Genomic DNA, 12,169 nt, shown 5'->3' with positions numbered 1-12,169 from the left:
CCAGCTTGGTGCTGTGCGTCTCCAGGGCCTGGCTGGGCCCACGTCCCTTGAAGCTGAGGGGCGTGTGCTGACCCTCCAGCTGTTCAGGGTCGCCACTTGGATCCTGACTGGCCAGGTGAGCAGGCCCTCTGTGGGCTGGGCCTGTGCGGCAGGAGCCCTCCCCTCGGCTACCCTGACCTTCAGGGAACACACGCTGGGCCTTATCTGGAACGTGGGCAGGTGGGGGGCCTGCAGCCCCGGCCCAGGGCTCCGCCCACTCCAAGGACTCGACTCCCTGCCAGGCCTGTGTTCACTTTCGTGTCCATTGCACCCGTCCCGTCCCGCTCCTGCAGGCAGGCCAGGCGGGAGGGCGGAGACAGCCCAGCAGCAGTGTGGGGCCTGTCCGTCGAGGGGCACTTGGGGCCCTTGCCACAGACCTCCTCCAGTGCTGTCCTGGGCATCAGTGGCTCACGTCCGGGCAGCAGGGCAGTCTGGAGTCTCTGGCTCGGTCAGATACTGAACACAGGCTCCTGGGTGGCCCTGCCCGGGTGCTGGGTCTTGGTTGAAGGCTAGTGCCCCGGTCACCCTTGGATCCTTCAGCCTGGTCATCGGGCCTCAGGGCAAGGTGCTCCCAAGGCCCCATGGCACCAAGGCTCGGGCCAGTCTGGGCCTCCTGTCCGCTGGCGGCCATGGCTGTCCCAGACCCAGGCCGTGCTGGTGGCGGCCGTGACGGGCTCTGCTTAGCGGCGGGAGCTGTCCAGCAGCACGAAGAGCAGCCCCAGCAGCGCGAGTGGAGCGAAGATGAGCAGCAGCCCCAGCAGCTCGAGGGCCAGCAGCCCCAGCAGTGCCAGGCGGCGGGCGCAGGGTCCCCGTTCCCGCAGGGCCCAGAGCCGGGAGCCCAGGCAGGGCGGGCAGGGCAGAAAGGGCAGGCAGCCTCGGCTGCCCACAGGCCCCGGCAGGAAGCGCAGCTGGTAGCGGTGCTCTAGGGAGGCCCAGGGCCCGGGGCCCCGGCGGGGCGGCATGGGGAGGGCGGTGGGCGCAGGGCGCTGGGGCCCATCAGCTTGGAGCAGCTCCTCCTGCAGCCGGCAGATCGCCCACTCGAGCGTGGGTGTTTTCTGGCGACACAGCGGGCAGCACACCCGGCCCAGGTCAGCACTGGGGGCTGCACCCAGCAGCCGGTGCAGGCAGCCCGCACACAGGCCGTGGCCGCAGTTCAGCAGGGTGAGGCGGTGCTCCCCGGGCCCGTAGGCCTCAGTGCAGATGGGGCACTCCTCATCCTCGTCCTCGTCCTCGTTCTCTGTGGGCCAGGCCCAGGGGCGGGCCGAGGCTGCGGCCCCCAGCAGGGGCTCACTGTCTGGAGTCCTGGCACCCTGGGGGCTCCCAAGGGCCCCGCTGTCCGACCCATTATCTACCAGCACTTGGCGCAGAGGGTCCAGGTGCTCAGGGCCCAGGGAGGCCAAAGGCAGACTGGTGAGCCCAGAGCTGAGGTCAGCAGGGCCATGAGTGGGGGCCCCAGGGCACAGTTCAGGGGCGGTGCCTCCAGCGCAGGGGTCGGGATGGGTGGGTGGGGACCCCAGGGCGGCGACGGGGCAGGCCGGGGCTGTGAAGGTCAGTGTGGCCCTCCGGGGCTGGGGCACGGCCTGGCACTGACCTTGCAGCGACTGCCTCCTCCTCCTGGCTCCAGGCCCCACTCAGAGTAAACTTCACTCGGGCCCCAACAGCCGTGCCAGCTGCGGGCAGCTCCTGGGCCCAGCGTGCCGTCCCGTCCCCAAGAGGCTCTGCCAGGCCCAGCCGCAGCGATCCCTGTGTCAGCCAGCTGTATTCTAGGCGGCGGCGCTGTGGACAGGCCAGCCTAACTCCTCCAGCAGGAATTCCACTCCCAGGGTGGGGACACCGCGCACACGTCCCTCCCCCACCAGCCTGGGCCCCGCCCCTCCCCTCCCACCCGAGGCCCCGCCCCCCCCTCCCAGGGCCCTGGGCTGCTCTGCCCTGGGCTGGGAGGGGACCGTCGACGCCAGCCTTGCCCGGTGCCTCTCCAGGCCTCCCCCTACTGGGCCGTCAGGGCCAGGGCAGAGCTTGTACAAGGAGGGCAAACAGCTGGCGCCCACCACGTGAGAATCGGGCACCGAGGTGTGGGGCTGAGCAACGGTGCCCCCTCGCGCCCAGCAGGGCGAGTGAGCTGTGGGCCCACCCACCACCTGAGAAGCACTATGGCACAAGGAAGAGCGGGTAAGAAGCGGCCGCCCAGAGCCCATCTTTTATTGCTCAGGGTGTACGGTGTGGGCTGCCTGGGGGTCTCCTCCCGCTGCTCGGGGTCTGTGCAGGAAGGAGAGCTGACTGTCCTCCCAGCTGGGACTGGACAGGGAGAGAGGTAACAATGGCCTCCAGAGAGCAGCAGTCAGAGTGGCCGTGGCCAACAGCAGGACGGCTCCTCAGGCCCACGTCTCGGTCTGGAAACGCAGGGTCCGCTGGAGCCTGGCGAGGTAGGCGGCCGCGGCGGGGCCGGAGAGCCCGCCCTCCTCCTGGAAGATGGACGTCAGGGCGTCCGACACATCAGCTGGCATGTACTTGGCGTTGCTGGAGGGAAAGGCAGGCTAGGGCTCAGCACGGTCGGAGTCCCCAGGGGACTGGTCCCCCGCCACGACCTGCGTCCGGGCTCACCCCGCCAGGTAGAAGTGAGCGCCCCTGAGATCCAGCAGTCCCCACACCAGCGGCCCGAGCTCCCGGAGCCGGTGCTGCACGTACACCTTCTGCTCCTGCAGGGCGAGGGGACGGGGTGAGTCTGCGCCCCCCAGCGTCCCTCCCCGCCCCCCCCACACCCACCTGCTCCCGGGAGAAGGCCGTGACGAGAGTCAGGCAGCCCCGCGTCTGCAGCTCCTTCCACTCGGCCTCCCAGTAGAAGTCCTGGTCCCGCTGGCGGCAGCCGAAGAACAAGACGTTTCCTGGGGAAGCGCGGGGGCCTTGAGCCAGGACTTGGGCCCTCGAGGTTCAGCCCGGCCGCCACCCCACCTGAGACTCTGTGCTCACCGGTCTCACCCTGGGCCACTCGCTCCTGGATGGCCGCTCGGAAGGGGGCCACACCAGTGCCTGGCCCCACCATGATCACAGGTGTGTCTGGTGTCTTTGGGAACGTCAGGCCCCCGGACCGCACCCACAGGGGCACCCGAACAGGTCCTATCGCGGGAGGGAGGTGGCGTGAAGAAGCTCGGAGGCCCAGGGCCCTAGCCCGGGACTGGCTGTGGTGCACGCGGGGAAACGGGGCCTGCGCACGGCCCCCCGCCCCAGGGAGCCAGGGTCACCTTGCCCAGGGTCCAGAGACGCGAGCCAGTTGGAACAGAGGCCCCGGCGGGGCTCCTTGAGGCGTGTCTGGTACTGCACCACTGCCACGAGAATCTGCAGCCTCGAGGGGTGGGCCTGGGGGAGGGGACAGTGGGTACCCTGCCCTGCTTCAGGCTCCAGCCGCTTCACCCGGCTGGGTCCCAGTGGCCGGTGAGGGTTGGGGAAGGCCCAGAGCCCTCACGCAGGGCCCCGCTGCCCACCCTGGTGGCCCCGGCCCTGGCTGCCCCGAGGCCGGCCCCTCACCAGCAGAGAAGAGGCAATGGAGAAGGCCCGCGGCCGGATCAGGGGGATGAGGTCCAACAGGTAGTCCGGGGGGATGGCGCCAGCCGTGTGTGGGAAGTCGCACAGCACCTGGCGGAGACAGCCTCAGAAGGGCTGCGGCTGGAACGGCCACACACGCCCGCCCGCCCGCCCGCCCCTGCCCACACCTCCAGGACCGTCCTGCGGGGCCGGGTGCAGTACTCGCACAGCTCCTCCTGGCCCTGGGCCGAGCTGAACTCCAGCAGCTTCTCCCGCTCGAGCTCATGGCAGGAGAGGCAGGCCAAGAGCTCAAAGAAGGAGCGGCGGGGGACGCTGGCGATGTCCAGGTACTGGGACACGAGGCGCTGAATGGAGCAGGGCTGGGGCAGCCGCGCGGGGCAGGGGACACCTGCAGTGGGGAACGGGGGGCTGTGGGGGGCTGGGGACGCGGGTGGGGGCGCAGTGCATGGTGGCAGCAGCGGCGGCTGGGGCTCACCTGGCTCCCGGGGCTGCAGCGTTAAGCGCTGGTCAGGGTCCAGGCCCAGTGCCTGACAGAACTGCTGGACGTGGCTGGCCGTGTTCTCGGGCTGTATCAGCACCACGTCGCCAGCCACAAAGCTGTGGGGGACACCCAGGACTCTGGGGGACTTCAGAGGAAGGAAACAAGCGGCCAGGGAGGGCGGGGGGGGCGGTCCTTGGTCCCCCCTCCCTGGCTGCCGTCTCTCTTCTCTTCCCCGCTGAGTGCCCGCTGTGGAAGAGGACCTGCTGAACCCCAGACCACGGTCCCCACTGCTGCGGCCGTGCCCCCCACGGGTCCCCAGGACCAGCCCTCACCTGACCCCAGAGCCCGTGATGTCGAACTCAATCAGCCGAACATCCTGGAAGTGTGAGGGGCCGGTGACCCTCCGATTGGTGACCATGGGTGCCAGGAAGGGCTGCAGCTCTGAAGGGGTTCCCTGAGGGTCTGTCCCGGCCACACACAGCTCCTCAGAGCACGTGCTGGGGACCTCCTGGAGGAACTTCAGGGTGAACTTGGAGGGCCAGCTGTGAAGGGGGAAGACACTTGTCGGACCACTGGCCAGCCTGGACGAGCGGCCTGCTGCGCCTGCAGGCGCCGCCCCAAGGCCACACTTACGGGATTCCAGGCGGGCTCAGGCCGAGGTCAAGGGGCAAAGGGTGTGGCCCCAGCACCTTCTCCCACAGGTCGTGCAGCCAGGGGTCGATGGTGGCGTCGGGCCTGCAGAGAGCATGTGCACCCTGGTCTGGGGACCCCGCTCCCGGCTGGGCCTGCAGGAGGGTGCTCCGCCCCCCACTCACCCCAGCTCGTGCTGGTCATCGCCCAGGCACACGGGCAGGAGGGCGCTGCCCCCGAGCTGCAGCAGCCGTCGGTGCAGCTTCTTGGCCACGACGTTGAACCTACGGAGAGACGGAGGCTGGCGCCGACCCGGGCCCCAGGCGGGGGCAGGAGGGAAGCACCCAGCTGGCTGCGCAGGGTGGAGGGTCCCAAGTCTTCCTGGGGTCACTTCGCTGCTCCCTGAAGGGCAGCTCCTCGCGGAGCCACTGTCAATGGAAGGGTCTCTCACCCCTCCTGTGGGCGCTCCCACCAGCAGCAATGGATGTCTACGTTACGCACTGAACAGCACCCCTAAGCCCCCGTAGGCAAGGATGACTATGCCACCCATTTTCTGTCCTTTTCACCTGGACGACTGCAGGCCTCGTGCTGCGTCCGGCTCTGGAGGTGTCTGTGCCCAGCGACCCCTCCCTCAGCTCCCAGGCTGCACAGTGACGGTTTTAATATCTTGGGAACCTAACGCCACGCATACCCTTGAACACAAAGCCCTCTGTACTTCCCCAAGAAGCAACGCAGAGCGATAGCGTTCTCTGCTTAGGACATGGCTACGTTGTGAAAACGATGAAAGAAAAAAAGCAGAGGCAGGCAGTCCCGTGGCCACGTCCAGGGAAGTGCTGGCTTCAGGGTGGCTCCCAGGGGCTGGGGTCTTTTGTGCCTGCCGCCTGTTGGCAGCTCACTGTCCTATGTGCTCTTCGCAAGCCCAAATGTCTCACGAAAGGCCTTTTATAAGAGTGGGGGAAGAGCCAGGTAGGCCTTTGTTGCCCTACATCACACGGTGACAGGTGACGCTGGCTCAGACCTCGGACGTCCGGCTCCAAACATCACCTCCTGCCCTGGAAGGTGCCTTGGGCGTGACCCCAGCCTGGCGCCCACCTTGCCACCCTGCCCACTTCCTGCATAGATCTGGCCTGCCCTCCGAGCCCTGGGGCCTCTGGCCATGGAGGAAGTGCCCGCCAGAGAGTATCTGTGGGACGAGGACGCATGGCCAGGGCCACATCCCGAAGCGGGAGCCCTGGGGGCTGGGTCACGCAGCCCTCTGCCGGGACACCTTGTGCTTGACCCCAAAGACAGTCTCTGCAGGCCAGCAGCCTGCCCACCCTTACTCACTTGGCGTAAGATGAGTCCCCAAGGCCCAGGACAGCAAAGTCCATCTGACAGAGGGAGGTCGATGGCAGGTTCCTCCGGAAGATGAACCTCCAGAAGCTCTACAGCAGGAGAGACGGAGCCCGAGTCCCTCTCCTTCCGACTGCAGGGCCACCCGCTGGGCGGCCCGTGCAGCAGCACATATTCCGTTCCACTCCCTGCCCTGGCCTCCCTGCGGGCCGACAGAGGTGCTTTAAACAAAGCTCCCCTTCACCTTTGGCCACTGGTGACCTGAGCCCTGAGACACTGCCCTCTGGGTACGGTCCAGGTTTCGCCTCACAGCCCACCTCCCTTCTGCTTTGTACCTGGCCAGACAGAGGCCCCCTGGGGTGGAGGGGTCCTGGGCCTGTCGGGGCACAATTCTGCCTACTGGCCCTGGACTGCTCCCTGGAGTTCTCAAGACTTTCCTGCATGGGCCACCGCTGGGGACCACACCTGCTCTGCCTCCTGAGACCCCCTGCTCATTCCTGCTTAGACCTTGTCTCAGGCAGGCTGTGGAGCCCCCCAGGGTGCTTCCTGAGAAAGGGTCCAGAGAAGATGCAATTCCCACGGCTTATGTCCAAAAACACCTGGCCTCCCCTCACACTGCCTGGCAGACAACAGGGCACACTTTACATGAAATCGTCTTCCCCGAGAGCCTGAAGCTTTGCTCTGAGCTGGTCCAACCGGGTGATCGCTGCCGAGAAGCCAGCGTCGCTCTGTGCCCTGCTCTGTCCCTCGCTAGACACCTGGGCACTCTGAGCCCAACAGCTGAAACCCACACGAGACGTGTGTCAGTGGGAGCCCTGTTCACACCCCATGGGCCCTTCCTGGGCACATGGTGGGCTCGCGGGCTGGAGACTCGTCCTTCAGTCTTGTTGCTTCCCTTGGTAATTCCCTCACCACTCTTCCCGTTTCGAGGCTACTGGAATAATCTCGGAATTCTGATATTATCTTTCTTGTTTCCTATCTCGTTATATTCTCTCAGAGGATTTCTCAATGTTATCTTCTGATCTGGTATCATTTTAAGCAGTGTTTCCTCATCCGTAGCTCTGCCCAGGTTTTGCGTTTCTGTCCCAAGGGTGCCAAGCTCTCCCTTCTCACAGATGGAACCGTGGCTGCTCTGCCCCCGCTCTGCCGGGTTCCGCTTGTGCTTCTCTTGGTCACTGTCCTTCACGGGGGTCTTTCCTTGAGAGCGTGGTCATTCTTTCTGCTCTATGTGTACTTAAGAATCTGATAGAGGGGGATTCTCTCTCTGGTGGCGCAATGGCTAAGAATCCACCTGCCAGGGCTTCCCTGGTGGCGCAGTGGTTGAGAATCTGCCTGCCGATGCAGGGGACACGGGTCAAGCCCTGGTCTGGGAAGATCCCACATGCCGCGGAGCGATGAAGCCCGTGCGCCACAACTACCGAACCTGTGCTCTAGAGCCCGCGTGCCACAACTACTGAAGCCCGTGTGCCTAGAGCCCATGCTCCGCAACAAGAGAAGCCACCGCGACGAGTAGCCCCCGCTCGACACAACTAGAGAAAGCCCGCACGCAGCAACGGAGACCCAATGCGGCCAAAAAATAAACAAATCAATAAATTTATTAAAAAAAAAAAGCGCTGATAGAAAACCCCAAGTTCGCACCTGTCACCAGTGGGGCAAGGCCCTGGCTGCCTGGGAGGGCACACCTGGCCAGTGTCCTCAGAGGACCGTGACAAGGAGGCTGGGCTCTTCCTGTTTAGTGTGCAGCCGGTCCCGGGGCCCCTGGTCTGAGCCTCTCAAAGGAGCCTCCGGTCCGTGCTATGTTAGGAGGGCTCCATCCGGACCACTTCCGTAGGGTGTCCATCCCGGCACTCTGCCCTCCTTTATCCACCCTCGTCCCAGTGTCACTGTCACCACCTTCATGCTGTGGTATTCCGACGTGAAGTCTGTACCTCTGCCAGCTGACCTGACAGAGGTCTTCATCGCCTCCCCCGCCCCGCCCTGCGTCTCTGGCATCCACCATCCTCCTGCCTTTGGTCTTCCAGACTTGCCTCCTCTCCTGTGCGTGCTCCTGTGTGGGCTCTCCCACAGCATGCCCACTCCAACCCAGTTCTTCAACCTTCTGCCTCCTTTCCCCCACCAACATTTAAACAGGGCTGCGTTTCTCCGTCTCACGAGTATCCTCTTTTTAACCCCTTAGCCCCACTCAGAGCAATAAGCCTTTTTAAATTGTTTCGTGTACAGACGTTCCTCAAGGCTTCTCTCCCCGAGATCACCAGCAGTCCCTTTGCTGATAAACCCCAGCAATGCCTCTCGGGCCTCATCCTACTTCATCTCCCTGCAGCTCTGAGTGCCGGAGACCATCCTCTGGAAACAGTCAGCTCTCTGCCCTTGACCTTGGAGATGGTGTGCTCCCTCTTCTTGCTGCTGGGGCCACTTTCCCACCCCTCGCAGGCTCTTCTCCACCTTCCACGCCCTTCGTGCTTAGGGCAGCTGCCCTGGGGGAGGGAGGCGCTCCCTTTCTCTCGCCTCCACATTCTGGTCACTGTGACATCCACCTCCACCCCGGATCCTCACCGGGGCTCCAGACCAGCTGCGTGTCTCCACCCGGGTGATGTCCAGGCACCTCACCCTCCCTATTCTCTTGCTTCTGTGCCCGGAACCACCATCCATCCTACTACCTGAGCCCAATTTCCTGTCTTGATTCCACCTTCTTTCTCATCTTTGAGATATGATTACACATTCGATCAACTCTACCTTAACATCTCTGGAGTGGGTCCACGTTCCTCTGCCACCATCCTGGCTCAAGCCACCAGGCTCTTGGCTGTGCTTTGCGCGCCCCCCCCCCCGCCCCCCGCATTGTCCCTGCTCTCCTGCAGCCTGTTCCCCCTGCAGACAAGTGCTAGTTTTGCTAGAATACGAACGTGACCACGTCATCCCATGGGTTCCATGGCCCTTTGTTTCAAGTCCATCTGCCTCCCTGTGACTGCTGGGCTTCTTGGGATCTGACCTGGCTGCCTGCCCCCTTCTCCTCTCCAACCCCGACCATCCTGAACTGCTTTCTGCTCATCCCAGAGGCTGGGCTGTTTTTCTCCTCTGCAGAGGCTGCTCCCTCTTTCCTGGTGCCTGGCTAGCCCCCACTTATCCTTCAGGACTTAGCCTATACGCCTTTCTTCCAGAAAGCTCTCCCTGAACTCCCAGAATGAGCTAGACAGCCCTTATTAATGCTCCCATAACATCTGGCACTTTCCCTGGAAGCATGCACTTCCTGGCATAGTAACTACCCATTCAACTCTTTCACTTTTGCTGTATTTTGAGCTCCGAAAGGGTAGAAACGTGACTACTGGGTTCATAGCCAGATTCCCAGCACTAGATTATGCTTGGAATACAGTGTGTGCTCAAAAGACCGTCAAAGAATCGAAGAATGTTCCCTGAAGGTCAGTTTTGAAATGCACACAAGACCCATAACGGAGTTATATATAGTCCTGGAAAAACATGAAAAGCTAAAGTGGTAGCCTGTGAAAAGTTTATTAAGATGAACAACCAGAGCCCCCAGCTCCAACTAACGCTCTCCCCCCAAATCCATGGCTGACGGGCAGCAGATATAGTAGGGCAAGTATTTATTGTGCTTCTCAAGACTTTCCAGGCAATGAAAATGGGGTGAGGGCCGAAGGCAGGGATCTGAGCTCCTAGGCACAGTAAGCCACTTCAGGTCAGCCTTACCTTCATGTTGTCCGGGGGCTCTCCTTGGCCTGTAGTTGCACAAACAAATATCACCAGGGGCTCATTTATCAGGTTCACCTCAACAAAAAGACACATATGTAAGGCCTCGGGCTGTAATGACCAGGTATCCTCCCAGCAGCCTGGCTCCGTCTCCTTCACTCAGAGAGATGGGGTAAATGTACTTAACACCCGCGAACGGCTGGCCTGCCTTCTCTCTTTCAGGGTCCACCCTCCTACCTCACCCCCTCCTCCATGTGCTAAGCTGGCCGCTGTTCCCAAGCTTTCTCGGCCCCTAAATCTGCCGTAACGGAAGGGCCCGCTCTCAGACAAAACGCGGCGCCCTAGGGTCAAGGGCTCTGGGGGCCGGCACCCCAAGCCTGCTGGGTCTCCCCGCCGAGGCCCAGGGAGCCCTCACCACGGGGTAGGAGTCCAGGGCCTGCACCCGGCAGCCAAGCTCCCTGCGCCGGGCCTCGCGCCTCAGCCTCTCCGACACATCTTCGGCCGTGCCTGTCTGGCTGCCGAAGAGCACCAGAAGCCGCGTGTTCGGCATCGGGGTGCGCCCCGGGGTCCCCTGCATTCAGAAACTGGACCGGCGAGGAGCTCCCGCTGGCCCGGGCGGCCGGGATCGGCTCGGACTTCCGACTTCCGGCGTCGACCGGAAGTGACGCCCTTGGGCCGCGCCCGGCGGGGCATGGCGTCTGAACAAGGCGGTTGTCGGCTGGCGGCCAGTGCTGGGGCCCGGGCGGGGGTGGGGGGATTGGCTGCGTACCGGGGCCGAGGGCCGGGGCAGGCGGGGTCAATTTCTGCCTCTCGCTGGCCGCGGCGGCGACGGCGGCAGGCGCCAGCGAGGCCCGTGGGGAGTGGCGGCGCAGCCTGGCGGGTGGGACCATCGGCCGGGCTCTGGCCCGCGCTCAACCGGCGCGATGCTTTTCTCGCTCCGGGAGCTGGTGCAGTGGCTGGGCTTCGCTACCTTCGAGATCTTCGTGCACCTGTTGGCCCTGCTGGTGTTCTCCGTGCTGCTGGCCCTGCGTGTGGACGGCCTGGCTCCCGGCCTCTCCTGGTGGAACGTGTTCGTGCCCTTCTTCGCCGCTGACGGGCTCAGCACCTACTTCACCACTATCGTCTCCGTGCGCCTCTTCCAGGATGGAGAGAAGCGGCTGGCTGTGCTCCGCCTTTTCTGGGTCCTCACGGTTCTTGGCCTGAAGTTCGTCTTCGAGATGTTGTTGTGCCAGAAGCTGGTGGAGCAGACTCGGGAGCTCTGGTTTGGCCTGATCACGTCTCCGGTCTTCATTCTCCTGCAGCTGCTCATGATCCGTGCCTGCCGGGTCAACTAGCCTCGCAGAAGATAAACTAGAATGCGGGACCCCAGGCTGAGGTCCCACTTCCGCCGCACCGGAGAAGTCTGGGTCTGAAAGCCAGCTTGTGCCCTGCTGGGTGCCCAGCTTTCTATCAGTCATCTCTGAAATGGTTCCCTCAGCAGGGCTAAAAAGAGCAGCCTTGATTCTTAAAATGTATTCTCTCTTATTTCATTCTTTGAATAGCTAATCTTGAATTGAGATCCTGAGAAGGATCCTGAGAAGGCCAGACAGTCCTGAACTCCTCTGACAGTTGGAAACTGCATATAAGTAAAATGTCCTGATGGGCTCTGAGTATTTTCATGGATCCTGGGAAAGTACCCACTGTGCAAAGGCTGCAAAGCTGGACTCGGGATCTCCCCTGGCCAGCAGTGCTGACCTGAGAGCTTACTGCCCCATCCCCCCAGACAAGACTTCCTTAGATGCTTGAGCTCTAAAAAGTGTAAACCAGCTTGTGTCTCCTCCCCAGTTGCACTGGGGAGGATGGCTCTTTCTTCATTCCAGCCCAGGCAGACAGGAGTATGTTGAATAAGCATGATCGGGACCCTATCTGGATATCTGTCGCCTGAGAAAAGAACTTGCTTTCAACGCGCTGCTTGTCTTCCTATCCCAGCAGACTGCAGTGTCACGACTTTTCCACCACCTCGTGGCCGGCACTGTTAGTGCACCTGAGACCTTTAGGCCGCCCTAAGGGACCAGAGAGAGGAACAGGTGCTCTGACGCGCATAGCCATTGAGACCTACACGTGGGAAGTTTGCAGATGGTCTCAGGCCACGCCTCTTGGCCTAAGGGCTTTGGTTTGATGCCAGTCAGGTGCCAAATGAGAACATTTGCTGAGATAAAAATAAAATAAGAGAATGTTTTGCTGCAATGCACAGTGGTTGCCTGACCTTTTGAGGGTGAAATGAGATGAATGCTGAGACACTCCCTGCTGTGTGGTGTAGCTGGTTACAGAGCTGAGGTTGTAAGGGGGGGGGGGGTGCTGGAACTTGGCTAGAGCGTACTGGGTGGATGGGGGCCAGTTCCCTCGGAGAATCCCTGCTTCCTGCCTAGGGAGCCAGGGTGAAGACAACCCAGGTGGACCAGTGTTGAG

The 12,169-nt window shown here is 62.8% G+C and overlaps 2 protein-coding genes across 4 annotated transcripts; one reads left to right on the top strand and one right to left on the bottom strand.

Annotated features, from left to right (window-relative positions):
- Positions 1 to 2,306: 2,306 nt before the first annotated feature.
- Positions 2,307 to 10,366, bottom strand: NDOR1 (NADPH dependent diflavin oxidoreductase 1). 3 transcript variants are annotated; one of them, XM_065878945.1, is made up of 14 exons: positions 10,137 to 10,366; positions 9,722 to 9,799; positions 6,017 to 6,114; positions 4,876 to 4,974; positions 4,694 to 4,795; positions 4,393 to 4,602; positions 4,055 to 4,176; positions 3,747 to 3,967; positions 3,562 to 3,669; positions 3,279 to 3,393; positions 3,007 to 3,153; positions 2,803 to 2,921; positions 2,641 to 2,735; positions 2,307 to 2,556 (listed from the first exon to the last, which is right to left on the bottom strand). In XM_065878945.1, exons 1-14 carry the CDS (start codon positions 10,296 to 10,298, stop codon positions 2,412 to 2,414), a joined length of 1,821 nt encoding a protein of 606 aa, XP_065735017.1. In that variant the 5' UTR covers positions 10,299 to 10,366; the 3' UTR covers positions 2,307 to 2,411. The 3 variants fall into 3 exon arrangements, with proteins under 3 accessions (XP_065735017.1, XP_065735016.1, XP_065735018.1); XM_065878944.1 differs by having other exon boundaries at positions 2,412 to 2,556; positions 2,641 to 2,761; positions 2,799 to 2,921; positions 10,137 to 10,271; XM_065878946.1 differs by having other exon boundaries at positions 2,412 to 2,556; positions 3,279 to 3,372; positions 10,137 to 10,271.
- A 278-nt stretch (positions 10,367 to 10,644) lies between these two features.
- TMEM203 (transmembrane protein 203) lies at positions 10,645 to 11,055 on the top strand. Its single transcript, XM_065879800.1, has one exon. It carries the CDS (start codon positions 10,645 to 10,647, stop codon positions 11,053 to 11,055), a length of 411 nt encoding a protein of 136 aa, XP_065735872.1.
- The last annotated feature ends 1,114 nt before the right edge of the window (positions 11,056 to 12,169 follow it).

Source organism: Phocoena phocoena, chromosome 6 (genome assembly GCF_963924675.1).
Source record: "Phocoena phocoena chromosome 6, mPhoPho1.1, whole genome shotgun sequence".
Lineage (NCBI taxonomy): Eukaryota > Metazoa > Chordata > Mammalia > Artiodactyla > Phocoenidae > Phocoena > Phocoena phocoena.
This window is presented reverse-complemented; position numbering and strand designations above follow the sequence as displayed.